The sequence below is a fragment of the Salminus brasiliensis genome, chromosome 7, assembly GCF_030463535.1.
Source record: "Salminus brasiliensis chromosome 7, fSalBra1.hap2, whole genome shotgun sequence".
Taxonomy (NCBI): domain Eukaryota; kingdom Metazoa; phylum Chordata; class Actinopteri; order Characiformes; family Bryconidae; genus Salminus; species Salminus brasiliensis.
Window position 1 is genome coordinate 29,919,942 of NC_132884.1, and position 19,726 is coordinate 29,939,667.

The 19,726-nt window shown below is 39.3% G+C and overlaps 1 protein-coding gene across 2 annotated transcripts; it reads right to left on the minus strand.

The window, feature by feature from the left end:
• Positions 1 to 1,609: 1,609 nt before the first annotated feature.
• Positions 1,610 to 14,421, minus strand: slc6a22.1 (solute carrier family 6 member 22, tandem duplicate 1). 2 transcript variants are annotated; one of them, XM_072684552.1, is made up of 15 exons: positions 14,176 to 14,421; positions 10,821 to 11,020; positions 9,957 to 10,091; positions 8,978 to 9,118; positions 7,555 to 7,639; positions 7,337 to 7,469; positions 6,775 to 6,909; positions 5,878 to 5,981; positions 5,535 to 5,659; positions 5,091 to 5,203; positions 4,473 to 4,610; positions 3,981 to 4,083; positions 3,700 to 3,800; positions 3,442 to 3,612; positions 1,610 to 3,304 (listed from the first exon to the last, which is right to left on the minus strand). In XM_072684552.1, the coding sequence occupies exons 2-15, from the start codon at positions 11,014 to 11,016 to the stop codon at positions 3,236 to 3,238; spliced, it is 1,749 nt and encodes a 582-aa protein (XP_072540653.1). In that variant the 5' UTR covers positions 11,017 to 11,020; positions 14,176 to 14,421; the 3' UTR covers positions 1,610 to 3,235. The 2 variants fall into 2 exon arrangements, with proteins under 2 accessions (XP_072540653.1, XP_072540652.1); XM_072684551.1 differs by lacking the exon at positions 14,176 to 14,421 and having other exon boundaries at positions 10,821 to 11,494.
• Between the last annotated feature and the right edge of the window lie 5,305 nt (positions 14,422 to 19,726).

Consider the following 19,726-nt stretch of genomic DNA (forward strand, 5'->3'; position numbering starts at 1 on the left):
ACGGGTTGAATTCCTGTCACTTCCCACACTACAGAAAAAACTATTTTACAAATTGCTCAACTTGTGAAGAACCAATGGCATTCAGGCAGAATACATTAAAGAGTGGTGTGTGCTTAATTATGTTTTTGAAAACAACATTCAGTGAACACAACACAATGGTACCATCATATTTTTTCAATATACAAGATGACATTTGTTGGTATAATGATTAGATAATGGCAGATTCTGTGCATTATGGCTGAACCACAAGTAGACACTCCCTCCAGTTGAAGTGGTCACTTTGGAAGTACATTATACAGACAAAAGTTTTGGGATGCCTGCTCATTCATTGTCTTCCAAAATCAAGGATATTAAAAAACAAAAAGTGTATCCTGCTTTTGTTAGAGTAACTATCTCTACTGTTCGGCAAAGGCTTTTTACTAGATTGTGGCGCGTTGCTGTGAGGATTTGACCCCAACTATGAATGGGACACCATCATTCCAGAGTTCCACTGCTTAACGCTGGGGGGGCTTTATACTCCTCTAGCCCATGCCTGACATTAGGCATGGTGCCAATAGGTTCATGTTTATCTGCTCTGAGTCATATTCTATTGACAGTACTTCTCTACAGGGACTAGACAAGCTGTGCTTGTGCATTTGTACTCTGTGTCAGGAGAGATTGCAATTTAAAGTAGCTGAATGCATTCATTGGAAGGAGTGACCACAGACATTTGGACATGTAGTGTACATGGAGGAGCACTTAAAGTAAGTCATTGAAAGTTGTAGTTTAGTTTTAGCACTGTAAGACTTTGGATATTTTTGCCATAATCAAAAGGTTGTGCTGTTTAAGTTTGCATCAATAGTGTAACATCTAACTTAATTACCTTATTTACCTTCTTACTTACCTTCTTGTCTACCTGGTCATCTTCATGTTTCATTAAAATAAGTCAGTAATTCTTCACAAATAAACAATCATTATAATTGATTTATGTGTTTTCTTCCAGTTTGCGTTCAAAGATGCTCAGTGTTAATTTTGTTTGGGGGAAATGTGAACATGATGGGGAAGGAAACTAATTTTAAAACAAAATACATAATTTATGAAGAAGGGCCATGAAAATTACAGTTGAAAAGGTAACATCTCTCCAAAATGGCTCCATAGTTTCTACTGTGCTTCATATAAAGATCAATATAAAGATCATTTATATTACTGTGAATACTATTTATGTCCATGATAGGGTGAACACGTGTGGTAGGTAGTGTCAGGAAATATTGGCATCCTGTTGCAAAATAAAACATGATTAAGCTTGACATAGTTTTCTGTGCAGTCTAGTGTTTTATAAATATATTAAAATAAAAGAATTACAAATCTTGAGTCATTTTGTTAATGATATTAGTAATATAATAATGAAGTCCAAAGTAGGTCCACAGTATATTGATTATTGATTAATGGCTCACATTACTTAAGGTAATGCACATTATTTAAGGTAAATGTTCAAAATTAGGATTAATGCCCTTATGTAGCAAGGCCGTCATTTCGCACATTAAAGTCTTGTGTTCTGAAACGTGAGTTCATATTTCACTTGATCATTCAATCAATGAGAACTGAGCTCTTGAGAAATCTTCCACACTGCTTCCATTGTTAGCCAAGTTTATTAAAAGACATGTTCAAACATCTTTTTAAAAACATGTCAGGCATCCAATGATAAAATGACAATGATTTGTCTTCTCCTTTTGGACTGATTCTTAGGAGACTGTTTTTTTTTTTTAATCATACAAGAACCTGTTCAACACTGCTAGTCCACAAGATGAGATGGTACATATTAATACTAAACTCTAATATACACGATATGTATTTCTCCCAAAATTATATACATCCTAAATGTTTACAGTCAATGGCCTAAAAAGCAGGAATATGAAACTAGAACTATGTTCTAAATTCTGTATGGATACAGTAATATATGGAGTGAATGTCATAATGATGGCACCATATCTGCATCCTAGCAGCTTTTAACTATAAAAAAATAATTATCTCTAAAAAAACAAACAAACAAACAAACAAACAGCAGGGGATTATACAAGTCATTTACAATGTATTTATCTGGACCGTTTGCTGTTTTGCTGAAAAACAAAAATGATGCAAAGGTTTGTGGGAAGTCTGATCATGTGCAGACTTGGACTTACTGAGCCACAAGCCATGGAAAAGGCACTTTCAGTCTCAAGCACATGACCTGCTTTTCCATAACCAAGTAGCTGCCTAAAGGAAGCCAAGTAGGTCAGTTGCAACACCATGACGCCTCCCTGCAGTAGCTGGACTAGCTTCTGGTTCATAAATGTTTATGTTCTAATGTTCACTGGTCCATCCAAAATTAGCGCTGGTCCTTCTCATCGTTTATTCTTAGCTAGTTTAGTTGTTTCTTCACTGTTAAGGATCTTGGACTAAGATGATATGATTTTAACAGCTGAGAATCTCAGATAGCTGCTGAACTAGCAAAATGTCCTTAACACAGCGCCCTTTGGTTTTCTTTAGATAAAGGCCTCTACGTGTTTCAGTGGAAAGTAATGCTCCAAAATACACTGATAAATACAACACTCTACATTTTGAGTAAAATTAAATGCTTTACAACATTGCTGAAAAGGTACAGTTCACGTTGACCTCAGGTTGTCTTACAAGTCCATTAACAAAATTGAAGACGCTCATTAAATCTGAGTGCCGTCTTCTGACATTAACAGCCCAAAGCACCTGTTCGTTCTTCTAGTATAGCCAACCCACATCCTCCTTGGTCGTTCTCTGCCAGCCATGATTTCTGTGTGAACGTGGATCAGTCATCGCAGTCGCTCCATATGCTGATGATCTCTGCCTTTGCTCCCTGAAACCTACTGGCAAACTAATGATTGGCAACAAAAATGACTGCGTACTCACTGTACATCTTCTAATCAGCACAGGTAATGTTAGGAGCATACTACTCAAGAAGTATAGAATCCTTTGCTGCAGTAAGAACAGCAACCAGCAGCTTGCATGAGTCATTTTTATAACAAGGTCATCTGTGGCAATATTTTGAGTCATTTAACACTTAGAGGAGCACCACTTTCTATCACCATTACACTTGGTGATTGTGTCATGAGTGTGTACCATCACAGAATTGATGGTGGAGAGGAAGGCTGAAGGCCTGTGTAAATGTGCTTTTAGAGGTATCTGCGATTGCGATTCAAAGACGTCCATGCTGATATACAGAGCATTAAGGCCACTACAGCAAGTTTCACAGCGTCTCCCCCTCTTTCAAGGATGAAGGAAGGTCATTTGCTGGAGTGCACAGAGTGCGTAATCTCTAAGGAAGACAAAAGGTTAGAAGTTATGACATAATTGCTAGAAGTGATATCAAGATCAAAGATTTCAGGGCAGTAAAAAAAAAAAAGGTTCATGGTTGAGTAAGGGTGTAGGTATGTAACGTGGAACAGGGCATACCTGTTTTAGTGAGCCACTAGATCTGAGGAGGGCATAGATCATCCAAAGAGGAACCAATAGGGTTGAAGAGAGAGTGAACCACCAACCAATAGCATAGCCCCACCATGGATACTCAAATGTGTTGTTAAATTTTAGAGGAGCGAATTTGACCATAGAGAAGACAAATGTAGCCTAAAACAAAAATATGTATTTAAAAAATTCAGAAAGTTTTGGTTATTATAACCAAAATGTCAAAGGTGATCTTATACAGGTACTCACTGTGCACACAACAGGAGTGATGTACTTCCAACAGTACTTTGCTAAGGGTAATGGCCGATAGCCAATCATGTCTTCAATGTTATCATACAAGCGATCAGCACCTGTTAGAAATGAAAAACATACACCCACCATTATGCAATGTAGATGTTTTCAACACTGATTATATAGTCACCATTGAATATGTATTCACTGTTTACACACCCTTTAGAACTTTCTGTACACCCAAAACATGCACAAACATGCACTCTAGTCAAATGTTGTTGTTTTTATTGAATACTTACCATATACCCAGCCTATACACACTGACTGTAAAATGGCAAACATCAGAAGGGTCATCCCACTGCAGGCGTAGTAATCAAACAACTGGAAGATATATAAGCCACCCTGCAGTACAAAACAAGCAGTCAAGGGAGGTTCTGACTTAATACTTAGCTTTCTTATAATAAAAGAGTGTATACAGCATATTCTCCATATTATAGTAGCATTGACCTTTGCTTCCATGCACATCTAACATAACAGAACTACTATTTTTGATTGGTAAGAATGTTTCGTTGATTTAGACTGAGCACACAGATAGCACAATAACTGACGTCAGAGGCAAGGATGACCGTTTTGGCTCCCTGCAGGCTGGCAGAAAATGTCTCATGAACAGCATCTGTCAGTAGGTACTACTCCATGTGTTCTACACTGATAAACACTGTTGTGGTACAATTATAGTGAAAGACACTTTCTCAGTCTACAGCAGGTAATGCAAAGAGCATGGACATACCCACCTCAGTCACCATGACCAGGCCAATGAAAAAGCTTCCAATGCAAATGATGAGCAGGAAGAATTTACGGCGATGACCCATGAGGAAGAAGGATGGGTACATGTCAGTTATGGCTGTCATCAGTGCTTCTAAACCCACAAACTGGAAAAGGAGTTTGAGATAGAAAGGAACACTTCATTTTAATGCAACACTTAGATTTTACTTCCTTTACTTACTACTCTATAACTATTTAAAGCAACATTAACAGCTTCAAAAATTACTTTAAAGCTCCAAAAAAATTGTAATAGGGCAGACAGCATCTACATTATTGCTACTCCAGGAATTTTCACCATATGTCACAGAAAGTGAATGATTCATCAGTGTGAATTTACCTTTTGTATCAAGCAGCAAAAAAAGTTACTTTCTAGTAACTTTGAATAAAAATTGCTGTATGGGACATTGCATGGCCTGCGATGTGACTTTTGTCCATACCACACTGCGATGACTATGCTGAAATGATATTGTGTAGCCATACTATGTAACTTGCCACATTCATGCGAAATCCGGTAGTATTACTCTATCGCAACAGTCCAATAAGCATTTATAAATAAGACTGCTTGTCATGAGATCTTTTGCACTAACCTCACTGTCCAAGCCAAGCAGAATGATCATGACGAAGAAGCAAATGGACCATAGTTGGGGGACAGGCATCATTGCAACGGCTCTGGGATAAGCAATAAAGGCTAACCCCGGACCTGTAAAAACATATAAGAAAGATGCATCGTTAACACTTCAAGTTTATGGAAGATGCATTGTTCAACTGTTGTGGGTATGAGTGCTGTCTGATTTAGAGCAGTAGACACCAACACCAGGCCTGGAGAGCTACCTTCCTGCACAGTACAAACTACACACTGCAACATCTGCTTCAGATTTCAGAACTTTTTCGGAAGTCACTGATTTGCAAGATCAAATACATCCATGTTATGGTCATGTTAGATGCATGTACAGGTTGGTACTGAACTCTGCAGGAAAATACATATCCAGGACAGGGGTTTGTGATCACTGGCAGAGAGTAGATCCAGTCACCTGACTGTGCCACTGTTGAGATGTCTGTCCCCTGTTCATAGGCCATGAAACCCAGCACAGAGAAGATGGCAAAGCCGGCCACAAAGCTGGTCCCACTGTTCAACAGGCACAGATACACACAGTCTCTGCAAAGAAGAGACCCAACACACTAAGCATTAACCGTCAGAGGCAAATATCCAAATTCCAAAAATAGAACTTGTAATGTTAGCAAAAGATCTCATGAGTCCATTCATAAACTGCAAGGGAAGGTATTAGGGTATGAAACATTTAAATAAAGATTATATAAATATAAATCACAGAATAATGTGTGCTGTAATTTCGTTTGGGCTTTTTCTCCACTCACTTGTAACAGTTGTTGTTGTACTTGTTATAACTTCCCAGAGCAGTGAGGCACCCAATGCAGATAGCGTAGGAGTAAAAGATCTGTGTTCCAGCATCCATCCACACCTACATGGCAAGAGAGAATGAAAGAGTCTTCACAACTCACTGACAGGCAGTCAGAAAAAAACTGCAGAAAATTGGCTCTGTATTGGTAACCCATGAAACCATAACAAGTGATTGTTAACCCAAAGCTGGAACACATTCTACTCTGTACAAAGGTTTCCACACTGCAATCCAACCACAGAGAAACAACATCACTCTACTCATGAAATGTTTATAGCAGTATCTGACAAGAGAGACAATATGCTACATTTCTCCTTTTGCAACATTGGGTTCTATTTCACGAATATATGGACCAGTGTCAGTGACCTGTCTCCATGATTTTACATTGATTTATGTATTGTATACCAATTGTTTAATCAGGGTAGTTTCAGGGAGTTTAATTCTAAAGTGTTTAAAGGCTGTTTGTAAATCATAACTAAAAGCTGATATGCCAGATTTTACCACTGGAATATGAAAATGCACAAAACCATTAGAACATAGAGCAGATACATAAATACATATAAGACAATATATAAGGCAAAATTACTCAATTCATTTGTCTCTGAACTGAACATTGAGTTGAATTATTCATTGGATTGTCACATATCTGGCATTTGGGGCAAAGTAAAAATGGAATCCAATGAATTCAAAGCATGCACGTACCATTTATATCAACATAGTCTAAATCAGATAAAAATGTACTTCAGCTAGTTTCTACTTGTCTGCTGAAAAAAAAAAACTGTTAGCAAAATAAAAGCTCAGTTTTAAATGTAGCTTTTCTATAACTGATTCAGAGCAAAGTTATTAGGATTTCTACCTGTGGGTCTACGAGGCGTGTTGGATCTGGATAGAGGTAGAACACGATGCCATCAATGGCTCCAGGCAGTGTAAGTCCACGCACCAGAAGCACCACCAACATCACATAAGGAAAGGTAGCAGTGAAATAGACCACCTGAGAGAAACAGAGCAGTTTTCAGAGAGTTTTCTTTCTCTGTTGAATTCAGCCAAAAGCTTTGCATGAACTGACAAATTATTAAATTATAGTAAAAGTTGGCTAAATATATAATTCCTATAATGTTTCTTTTAGCCTTAATGCACTTGATTAGCCAAGTTGTGTGTGGTGTTCAAAGTTTTTTTTTTCTTTAGTTTTGTATTGACTGTAGCTGTAAGGGTACGAGTAATGTGAGCTTATATCCATGGAATACAACTAACAGAAACCACATATTGAGATTATTTAATAACGGAGGATAAAAGCACAATGTTATTCAACATTAAGATTTCATACATTAGTTCCAGCACAAAACTACAGGAGCTTTGGGGACATATCTTGTGGCTAAACCCCAACATTTGAGGATAAGGAAAACTGGGCAAGCTCCTACCTTGCCAGTGGACTTCACTCCCTTCCACACACAGAAATAGCAGATGACCCAGGCCAGCAGAAGACAGAGAGCCAGCTCCCACCTCAAATTGCCCAGCTCATACACACTGTCTGTGATATTTAGCACTCTCCTCCTGAAAAACATTTACACAGTATTCCTTTTTAGCTCATGCAATCATACAGTTCGTTTATTGTAGGTACATAATAAAAACAACTCACTCCCAGAACTCCTTTACAGGAGACGTTGCGTTCTGTGGTATACTCAAGTTAAAATTGTCCATCCTGTCAAACTCAAAACAGGTTTCTGTGAAGAGAAAAGAGCAGTTAAGCTGCAGAAAACATCTTTCAAAAGAAAAAAAAAGGTTTATTTATGAATTACTGAACTTACACTCTATTGCCAAAAGTATTTGCTTGCCTGCCTTCGCATGCACATGATATTGAGTCACATCCCATTCTTAATTTATTTTAATATGATGTTGGCCACCATTTACAGCTATAACAGCTTCAACTCTTCTGTGAAGGCTTTCCACAAGGTTTAGGAGTGTGTTTATGGGAATTTTTGACTGTTCTTCCCAAAGTGCATTTGTGAGTTCAGACACTGATGTTGGAAGAGAAGCCCTGGTTTGCAGTCTCCGCTCTGACTCATCCTAAAGTGTTCTATCGGATAGAGGTCAGGACTCTGTGCAGGCCAGTCTTCCAACCTCCGAGCCAACCTCGCTCATCCATGTCTTTATGGACCTTGCTTTGTGCACTGGTTCTCAGTCATGTTGGAACAGGATGGGGCCATCCCCCAAACTGTTCCTGCAAAGTTGGAAGGAAGATATTGACCAAAATCTCTAGGTATGCTGAAGCATTAAGAGTTCCTTTTACTGGAACTAAGGGTCCGAACCCAACTCCTGAAAAACAACCCCACACCATAATCCTTCCCCAACCAAACTTTACACTTGGCACAATGCAGTCTGACAAGTACCGTTCTCCTTGGCAACCGCCAAACCCAGACTCGTCTATCGGATTGCCCGACAGAGAAGCGCGACTCCAGAGAACACGTCTCCAGTGGCAGTGTGCTTTACACCACTGCATCCAATGTTTTGCATTGCGCTTGGTGATGTAAGGCTTGGATGCAGCTGCTTGGCCATGGAAACCCATTCCATGAAGCTCTCAAAGCATAGTTATTGAACTAATCTGAAGGCCACATGAAGTTAGGAGGTCTGTAGTGCTTGACTCTGCACACAATGCGCCTCAGCATCCACTGAACCACTGAGTGGCCTACCACTTCGTGGCTGAGTTGCTGTCGCTCCCAATCGCTTCCACTTTGTTATGATACCACGGACAGGTGACTGTGGAATATTTAGTAGTGAGGAAATTTTACGACTGGACTTGTTGCACAGGTGGCATCCTATCAGGGTACCACGCTGGAATTCACTGAGCTCCTGAGAGCGACCCATTCTTTCACAAATGTTTGTTTCATACACCGGTGACCAGAGAATTTATTGGAACACCTGAATTCAATGATTTGGATGGGTGAGTAAATACTTTTGGCAATATAGTGTATTTGTACCAAATATTACTTTATATATGTGAACAAAGCTAAATCAGTTTAAGATACAGTAACAACTAGATTTTCCTGTAACACTTAAAATACCTGTGTTCCAGCTGTTTCTGCAGCTAGCCCATGGTAACTGAGAACTAAAGGAGGAAAAGAGATAGAAGAATGCCCAAGCCAGGATGATGATGTAGTAGATGCTGGAATACAATACGACCACCTGACTCCCATAACCCAACCCTGCAAAAAACACAAAAATATATACACACATGCATAAATAAACAAACAAAACAAAGGAGCTATACATATTTGCCACTGGATAACCTGCCTTGTTATTTGTCAGTCCAAATACAATGTTCTTTTTACCAAGGCAAACATATTAATAAAGATGCAACAACTTTTATGCAGTAACATCAACTAAAAACACACAAACATGTTGAGAAGCATCCTGTTATGTCAGAACAAGCTTCTTTCAGTTTGCTTTAGCCTGCTACTGTAGCACATGTACTGCTGATAGCCCTAAACAGCAACACATTCTGTCCTTATTTGAGTTTTAATCTGTTTTAAGGTAATACTGTAATCTTTAGGGCACGACTGAAACATGACATAATTTTAAATACAGTTTCAAAGCGCTGCACAACACATGTAAACCAGGGCTGTTTCTGAACATTTTAGTACCCTACGCAATGTCCTACTTGGCAAACACCTCAGTCAAATTATTAAGAATGATATTTTACATGCTGATGATTATTTCATTAATTGTCATATAGAAATAATAAACATTTAATAACTGCTAAAATGAACAGAATAAAACAGTAATATGCTATAAATGTATAATTTGTGTTTAAGTGCTATTTATTTTTTCCAAGAACAAACTAAAACAGAAGCAATTTAAAGCAATTGCAATTTAAAAACTAAGCAATTTACTGCTTATGGCAAGGGATGGCCTTGATTAAAACCTACTGGGTGGCTCAGGACACAGGATTTGGATGTTTTAGCTAATATGGAAGATTTGTTTTTGTAAACCCCTTTTAAGGCTACAACCCTGCAATCATATTGTTAAAATGTAAATTCTCACCTTCAAACAGTGGGCAGATTTTCCTCCAACAGGTGACACTCCCCTGACTGGTGTACTGACCCAGTGATATCTCCAGGAGGAACAGTGGAATGCCACAGGCAAACAGGAAGACCACATATGGAATGAAAAACACTCCTGGAGGACAAAGTCATCATTTTAGTCTTATTTATGGCCCAAGTGATTTAGGGTGACACCAAGTCTATTTCAGGCCTACAGCTCCCAGTAGTGCAGTGCTTCAGTTGTTCCAAAAACTAAAAAAAGAAGAAAGAACTAATCGGATACACTATATGGACAAAAGTATTGGGACACTTCTCATTCATCGTTTATCCTACATTTTTGGAGTAGCTGTCTCTACTGTCCAGGGAAGGCATTCTACTAGATTCTGGCACACTGCTATGAGGATTTGACTTATTCAGCAACAAGAGTGTTAGTCAGGTCAGGATGTTGGGGGGCTTCATACCCCTCTAGCCCACAGTAGGCATGGTGCCAATAGGTTCATGTTTATCTGCTCCAGAAAGCTGAATGCATCCATTGGAACAGGTGTTCACAAACATTTGTCAAGTCAAGTCAAGTCAAGTCAAGTGGGTTTTATTGTCATTTCAACTACATACAGAGTACACAGTGAAACAAAACAACGTTCTCCTCCAGGACCATGGTGCAACATAGACAGTGCATACAAAACACAAGTGCAACACAATACAAGTGCGGACAGACAACACAACACAGTATAGACAGAGAATAATAAATAATTGGGGGTAATTTGGACATATAATGTATGATTTTTCAGTCAAGTCATTATTTTGGCAACATGAAGTTTATGAAAAAGTGTTTAAAATATGAAATCACTATATTCGGCCAACTTACCTCCTCCATTCTTGTAGCACAGGTAGGGGAACCTCCACACATTTCCTAGGCCGATAATCTGTCCAGCAACCGCTAAAAGAAATTCCACTTTACTTGACCACTGGCCCCTCTCCGGAGTCTTCTGCTCTGTAATAACCTTCCCTGACTCCATATAAGCCAGTTTAAACTGCACCTCCGGATCATAAGGCACTGCCATATCGCTGCAAGAAGGAAAAATGGATTTAGGCATCTGCAAATCTGTGGCTACACAAAGCTTAACGCAGAGTTAAGGTTCCAGTTTTGAGAATGATTTTGAGCTCTGGGCCTTCAGTTGATTCCTGTTTTATACCTGAAGTGATCCATTTTGGTTGTTGATTTACCTGTTAAAAATATTTGCCTATTTTAAGTGTGTTTAACTTCTATAGTTAATGTTAACTCCAATTGAGATGAGTGAATATAAAATGTATGCTGGGACTAGAGTCTTTGGGTCTTTTTGAGCACCTGTTCAGACAGAAGCAGATTGAAGTCTTGCCAAGTACCTTTGTACAGCATTTCAAAACTAACACATTCCTGAGCCTGTTGACTTCCACTGAAAAGAAAACCCCTTTGACACTAGACCTGAATATTTCCACTAATCGCTCTTTTATGTAAAGAGTCCGGTCAGTGGCACACCAACTTGCCAACCACTTCCAAAGTGTCCAAACTCCACACTGATTTTAACCTCTGATCCAGATTTATGCAGCATTAACACAGGGGCCATAAACACCAAATGTAAATGGAAAGTAGTAAACTATTGATCTCTGTCCAACAACCAGGACAGCAATATTATATCAGCATACTGTAAACTTTTATTTTACAGTGTGTGTATTTTTTAATCCCTGTCAGCAAAAAGTATGTCACAGCTTTAGCACCCTGTGATTTGCTAATATGTTTACTGTGGCTGCTAGCAGCTTAACTGATTTTGTTCAACTCAAATACTCAATACTGAATTAAACAAAATAAAAGGTTTTGCATTGTTCTACATGAACAAAAGATATATTTAACTTTACACTACAAATCAACCTCTGTCCTGTTCCACACTTTCCAGTGTTCAATCCCAACAAAAGTGAGTGTTCTGATAATCAGATATTTGGAATTGATTTTGAACATCATCAAATTCAAAGTTCTTGTAGGTATTAGAATTTTTCAGTGACAGTTTCTAGTGACAGCTGACTGCCCTTCAATTCAGCCAGAGCAGCTTTCTGCGTAGGCCTAAGTAAACAAGGCTCTGCACAAATGAAAACCCTTCCCATTGAAACCTAATGACAACATTTGATTTGTCCTGCTGTTAAAATTCCACATATAAAATAATGACCGATAAAAATAATGACCTATTTTTCCACAATCACAACCACAACATTTAACACCAGAGGCAAACAGATCAAGAAATTATACAGGTGCGTTAATCGCATGTATCAAACACTGAAACATCAAGGAGATGATGTGTAATTACTTAAGTATTTTTCAGCTACAAAAGTCAAGCTGTATTTTGCCTAAACAGTGGAGGACACTGTGTACAGTGTACACTGTACAGTGACAAATACGTGCACCTTCACCTTTTCCTCTATACATTGGTTGCGCTAGTTATGCCTGTAGGAGATCTTGCCTGAAGAAGCCCATGATGTGACTAAAATCTTTAGTTCTGTTAGCTGTTTAATAATTCCACATTATAGGTTAACTGATTTGCATGCGGCCCCCATATTGCTGAAGTTCATGTGCTACTCTGAATGGAAAGGGTTAAGAATAGGTTTAACACCATGACCTTCAGTTTTCTCACTGTGACAGTGCACACGTTATCCGTGATATGTCGAACACTAAAACAGTTATCAGGAAGACACCAATAGTAGACAATGTGCAATTGCTTAAGTATGCACCAGCCACAGAGCATGGTAAAGTAACTGAGTACAGAGCACTGCTTGAGTTAACTCCACACTTTCCAAACACACATTTCTTAGTTCTGCAATTCAATTTGGTTAGCGTATTGAGTTGAGCCAACTCAAAAACATAAGAAACAGTTTTAACTGCTTAAATATTGGGTAAGAATTGTGTAAGATTTCTAGTCGGTGTCTTTCGCCTTGTTTACTGTTTATTCCCATCTGTAGTTTAGGACTTTCCAAATCACATGATGTTCCCAGACTGGGAGGCCTTTGCTGGAATTAAAACTTAGAATTGCCACACACACTTGTTGAGTATGCAGTTAGGTTGGTGTGCCACTCCACAGCTGAGAAATTACATTACACCAAAACACGGTTCTGGGTAAATTCACCTTTCTGTTCCTTCTTGGATTCTGATATGTACATAGTTTTACAGCTTTTGAGTGGCGCAACAGTCTAACTGCCTGCCTGTCAAGAAACAGGAGCTCATGAGTTAAAACCCTGTCAACATCACAGCCCCCCATGTGAGTGGGAAGGTTCTAACCTACAGAGGGAATAAACAGTAAACAAATTGAGGAGGAGGAACACAGACTAAACATCTGCAGCATCTTTACCTACATTTTTGAGTTAGATCAACTTTGTATGTATTGCTTACATAACTGAGATGCAGAACTAAAAAGTGTAATAACTTTTTATTAAACTAAGCCTAAAATCTATGTCTAAATCAGTTAGCTTATCACTTATCATGAAGTCAAACAGCTTTTTTTCTTTTCATTCCTCTAGGAATCTTTTACAGTGGTTATGCCTGACGGGGGTCTCTCTGAACAAGCCCATGATTCGACTAAAATCTTCAGTTCCGTTATCTCTTCAGTAATCCCATATTACAGCTTAGCTGGTTTGCAAGCGTCCCCATGTTGCTGACGTTCATCTAACTGCTCTGAATGAAAGGGGTTGACGATACGCTTAACCAAAACACAGCTCAGGGGTAACACCATGACCTTCAGTGTCGTCACTGTGACAGTGCACTCGTTATCCGTGATAGGAGAATCAGTCCTAACACATCAAATGCCTCGACAGTCGCCTTTAATAACGAAGAAGGTACTCGGAGTCAAACTGAGCGAATGAATGTGGTGGATCAGCCTCGTCGCCAAAAAACCGGAACTTAACCAACCTGTCGCCGGTGCACTGAGCAAGAGTCGCTACAGGACTACAGAAACTACAGGAAGAAACGCAGCAGCAGCGCCTTCCCTGTGCCCTTTGGCCTACATTCAGCCGCACACAGCTCGCCTACAAAACAGTAGTTCGTATGTACTCTTCCCGGTACAAGCCGGCAGAAGCCAAACAGGTCCCCCAAAGCCAAAACCCAATGGACACATGCTGCTTTCCACAGCATGCCCCTTAGACCCAAACGACGACAACTGTGCGAGTGAAGACAGAAAGCGAGACATAGCATTGTAGACTACCTGATGGAGACAGAAGTCGATCAGAAGTTTATGAAGCCGCTCTTGAACGAGTTTGCCGGGGGGGGGGACTGAGAAGTCACTACAGTGACTGAGAAAGAGGTGTTCGATTCCTTCGTGACTTTATAAAATCGTGAACCAGCCTTCTTTCTTTCCTTCGTGGGCCGCAGGCGAGTCCATAAACACATTTGAGCCTGCACACGCATGTGGCTATATGAGGGTGTATATGTGTGCGCGCGCGCGCGCGCTCGTAGATCTATGATAGAGACAGAGTGAGGCGGAGCCTAAAGGGGACAAGCTACGCTCTCCTCCACTCCCTCAGCAGCGTCTGGTTGTGTGTGTGGGAGGGGCGGTGGGGGGTGGGGGGCGTGTCTATGCAAGCGTGAGGTAGATAAAGGCCTACATAAGGAACAACGACACAAATGAATGTAGCGGCGGGCTGTGTCCAAATTTACATACTCATTTGCATTCGGCTCTGTGATTGGATGCTTCTGTCCTCAGTATTCCTGTTGGAGACTGGATTCTGGCTTCATATCTAAAAACCTTCCCCTATGAAATGACTTGATCTTCCAATAAACCTCGACTTGTTTCTGCTGACTGAAATCTGATAACAACCTGGAGACCCCTTATGTAAACATGTTAACACCCCCTGGGTATACCTATTTATAATGAAACTAAGAAAGGGGTCTGATATCGTCTGTCATGGTGACCCAATTCAAAGAAGTTGTTTGTCATATCACATCTGTTAAAAGCATGGCGTTGTAGATCGCTTGCCTCACACTTGTTACCGGGGTTTATATCTACACTGAAATGACCCACTTTTACACAGCAGCTGTGTTGGACAAAATACACAACTTCTTGTACTCCCGGGCTGTATTGTAATATATAATTTAAATGGACGTATTTGCTATTTAATGTGTTTACTATGGTAAAAAAAATACAGTAAGGGTATTCTAGCATGCTGGAGCAATGCTGGTCTATGTGATTTTCTTGGGGTTTAGTTTGCAGGCTACATTAATCAACATGACTAGTTTACTGGTTAAAGTGTCAAAATGTTAATATGCTTTGTGGACAAAAGTATTGGGACACCTACACATTACACTTACATGAGCTTTAATGACATTCTAAATCCATTCTAAATTCCTGGGCATTAATATGGAGTTGGTCCCTCTGCAGCTCTAACAGCAGGTTTGAGCATTGGTGACTTTTATGCACTGTTCTCCTCAGCACTCTGTGACCCTGCTCTGTAACTTTACGTGCTCTGCCACTTCATTTGCTCTCTGTGGTTCCTAAATGCTTCCACTTTTTAATAATAGCACTCACAGCTGACGGTGGAATATCTTAGAGGGAGGAAATTTCACCAACTGACTTGGTGCAGAATTCAATGATTAAGAGGCATCCCATTTAATGCAGTACATACAGCTCTGGAAAAAAAATAATACCACTTAATGTCTTTCTTAAATTTGCATCTCTAAGTCTATGGAAGCCATTTTATCCCAGGCTTTAAGTCAAATAAAGTTGAGTTACCAGCAGCAATGTGACAGACTAGTGGAGAGCCTGCCAAGGCATGAAAGCTGTGATTGGCAGTCAAGGTTATTTCACCATAGTGAAATTTATTTGAATGCTCTCAAAGTTCAAATATTAGTACAGTGTCATTTATATTTGAATAATAACGTCTCTGCATTATAACTTCACTGAGCAGTTGTCATTTCTGCAAATAAATTTTTATTTAAAAATGAGGGGAAATTGTCTATGGTTTATGATGGTTTATAAAATGCAATGCAAATGTTAATTTCTCTAAACACATTACCTATAAATAGAGAAACTGATAATGTAGGGTGGTCTCAGTTTTTTTCCCAGAGTTGTATATATGGGTGCACTAATTTTCAGCAAAGACCTCCTCATTCTCATCTCCTCACTCGTTCTTAAACTGACCTTACTCTGTTCAAATGACCTCAATAATTCTATGTATGTTTATCTACACCGTATTCAGAAAGTCTTCAGACAATTCTCACTTATTTTTCTTATGCTGATGACTAAAAAACTAAAAATTCTGCACTTGATTTAGGGTGTGTCAGTGTGTCTTTGCAATCCTAACGATGGGCAAAGTATGCCTTGCGAGGCTTGAAACTAGCAAAAGGCAAGGACATTTACAGAGTATTTAGGGTGCATTGTCTTGTTGAAAGGCAAACCTTCAGCCCAGTCTGACGTCCCGAATGCTCTGGATCAGGTTTTTATAAAGAATATCTCTGTATCGCTCTATTCAGCTTTCCTCCAACCCTGACCAGTTTCTGAAAAAAAACACCCCCCCAGCTTGATGCTGCCACCATACTTCACTACAGGGATGGTATTGGGCAGGTGATGAGCGGTGCCTGGTTTCCTGCAGACATGACACTTAGAGTTGAGGCCAAAAAGGTCAATCTTGTTTCTCAGGGTCTGAACGTTCCTTATGTGCTTTTTGCAAACTACATGTGGGCTTTCATGTGTCTTTTATGAAGGAGAGGCTTCTGTCTGGCCACTATGCCATAAAACCCAGATTGGTGCTGCAGTAATGGTTGACCTGATGGTTGATGAGTTTCTCCCATCTGCACACAGAATCTTTGGAGCTCAGCCAGAGTAAACATTGGATTTTTGGTTACCTCTCTTACCAAGGCCCTTCTCCCCATTTACTAAGTTTGGTGGGGTGGCTGGCTCTATGCGGAGTCCTGGTTGGTTCGTACATCTTCCATTTAAGAATTTAGGGGGCCATTGCGCTCTTGGGATTTTTTTCAGTGCTGAAGTGTTTCTTTGTTTTCATCTTCAGATCCATAGCTAATAATTATGTCCATGTGAAATGTTAGTTTTTCCTTAAATTAGCAAAAAAAAAAAAAAAAATAAAAAAAAAAAATCCATTTCACTTTCTCATTATGGGTATTGAGTGCAAAAAGATGGGTAAAACTTCATTTTTAATATTGTAGCACAAGACCTCAACATAAAATGTGAAAAAAGTGAAAGGGTCTGAAGACTTGCACTGTACGTCTGCTAGCCTTTGTGAAACTATGAAACTCTGTGCTAATGAATGTGAACTTCTGACCAGTAACTGAGTTCCTAGACTGGAAGCCGTAAGGGGTCTAGCCTGTTTTTGTTTTTCTAAGGCATGTTAGTAATGTTTTGTGAAATATGTTTGTTTATTCTGGGCCTAAACCAACTCTGGAGCATATTGCCTTTTCAGCAAGAAAAATAAATCACAGTTTGAGACTAGAATTTGGTGTTTGGTGTTTGGTGATTGGTCTGGCAGGTATGAAGTGGGAAAAATGGGGGGACCTTATGTTGCAACCTGCCACGGCGAGCGACAGAACTTGATCTTAACACTTTCTGTCCACCTTCTAAATCTGAAACGATCTTATTCTCTATTACTCTGGCATCTGAACCTAAATATGAAAAGTGGCCTCGCTATCTAGTTTATATTTGACACTAAGCACACTCGTATGCATGTGGATGTCCTAATGTAACCTGTTCCTCTTGCTATTTCTGCATCATGAATGGTTCAGCTCTAAGCCTTCAATCCTGTACAGGACCATAAACAAACCTATTTTTAAGGACAAAGTCCTAAAAATTGGACAACACATGTCCAACTTAGAATCACAAGGTCTCAGGTGTAACCTAACGTCAGGTAAACTCTTCTTAAATGCAGTGCAATATTCAATATATTTTCCATATTATTTATTGTTTGTCATCTTATCTGAATATTTCTGGTCTGAGTCACGATAGGTCCAGAGCATGCCTGGAATCTTTGAGCACAAGGCAAGAACACCCCCTGGACAGAGTCCATTGCAGAGTAACACACACCCACACCCAGGGGCAATTTAGCATCGCCAATTCACCCACCATGTGTGTTTTGGTTATATGGGAGGAAACCAGAGTACACTCTTGAGTTCTTTGAGTAATACCATAGTATTACCACGTTTGTACCATGTACCATGATTGTAAAAACTGTAGAAAACCTTTAAAAAGTTGATGTAAAGGTTCTTTACCAATTAAATCACATTCAATTTCTTTTTAAAAATAGTTCTTTATGGGACCAAAAGTTATTCTGTAGCATCACTCAAAAAACAATTTGTAGCAGCTTTATATTTTAGAGTGTACCTACAGGAAAGCCAGGCAAACATGGGAGAAAACATCAAACTCCTTACAGACAATGACCGGAATGAGGATCAAGCCTACGACCCCAGGCCTCTGGAACTGTGCGGCACACACACTACTTGCTGAAACCACTGTGCTGCCCTTCTTTATATCACATTATACTTCTTTCACATTTTGCCTCTGTTGATTTTTTAGACAAAGGTCCTGACAGCTTCCAAATTATTCCCTGCCCTTACTCTCCAAGGGGCACTTGTTATCCCCTTTTCTTTTTGTGCCAACCCCCCCCTCGTAATGTATGTATATCTTCTGGCTCTGAGTGTGCTTTTTTATGGCAATTTTTTAATCTACTCCTCCTTGAACATGATGTTCTCTTTTCCTGTCTCTCCTCTACATGTACTGCAGCCCTTGACAGGTTTCAAATCATCTGCCCCTGCCTCAGAGAGGAGCTCTTGGAACTTTCCTCCTATGTATTTATTTATACATGAACGGCCTTCGCAAATCATCTGCATGGTCTCAGCTTTCACTGCTATACAGATATATCTATATATATTTCTGCCACTCTGGGCACTGTAAATATCTCTGACTTTAAGCTCAGGATAAATTATATGCTTTTTTCTGTTTAATTGATTCTTTATAATTATATTTTCTTTGATCTCCTAGCTAAAATGTTAACATCTAAAACATTTGGCTGACTGCTGTTGTGGTGAGTCCCCCACCTATCAACCTGGTGACCAGATGTGGTTGTTGACCAGAGACTTTATTATTGCCTTGTGGGTTGCAAAGTATTGCATTGTTTTCCTAGTACATATTAGCTTCTTTTGTCTTGTGTGTAATTACAGTGGATTGTTTTCGCTGTATCTTTGTTTGACTTTTTTTTTTTTTTTTTTTTTCCTTTTTAGGCTTTGTTCTCTCTTTTGGAACGACTATTTTGATTCCTCAACTTGGTTTTGCTTTAATAACTTTCATAATCTTTCTACATTCTGCCATAGTAAATAGGCCATTAGTGAAAAGTTATTAAAGACAAATATTGGTTGTATCAAATGGTTAGTATTTAATACACAATGAAAGATAATATAATTAATGAAAAGTTCATTGCATCTTTCATTTTTATAGATTTTAGAGATAAGCAAGCAGCTGCAGGCTGTAAAAATACCATGAAACTGCTTTTTGGATGGAGCTACCAGTTACCAGTACTAGGCACATGCCTTTTTGACCTACATTAACTGGCCACTTTATTAGAAACCACACCGGTGTACTTTTAAGGTTCACTTTCATGACTGTGCTTAGAATGGCCATCCACCTAAATAATATCAGTAGTGGTCACTTTCCATTGGTGAACATGGTACAGGTTGTCTAATAAATGCACAGCAACAGATGAACAAATCTACAAAGTGTGTCAGTGGCTGAGGTTTCCACTTTCTTGACATGAGGC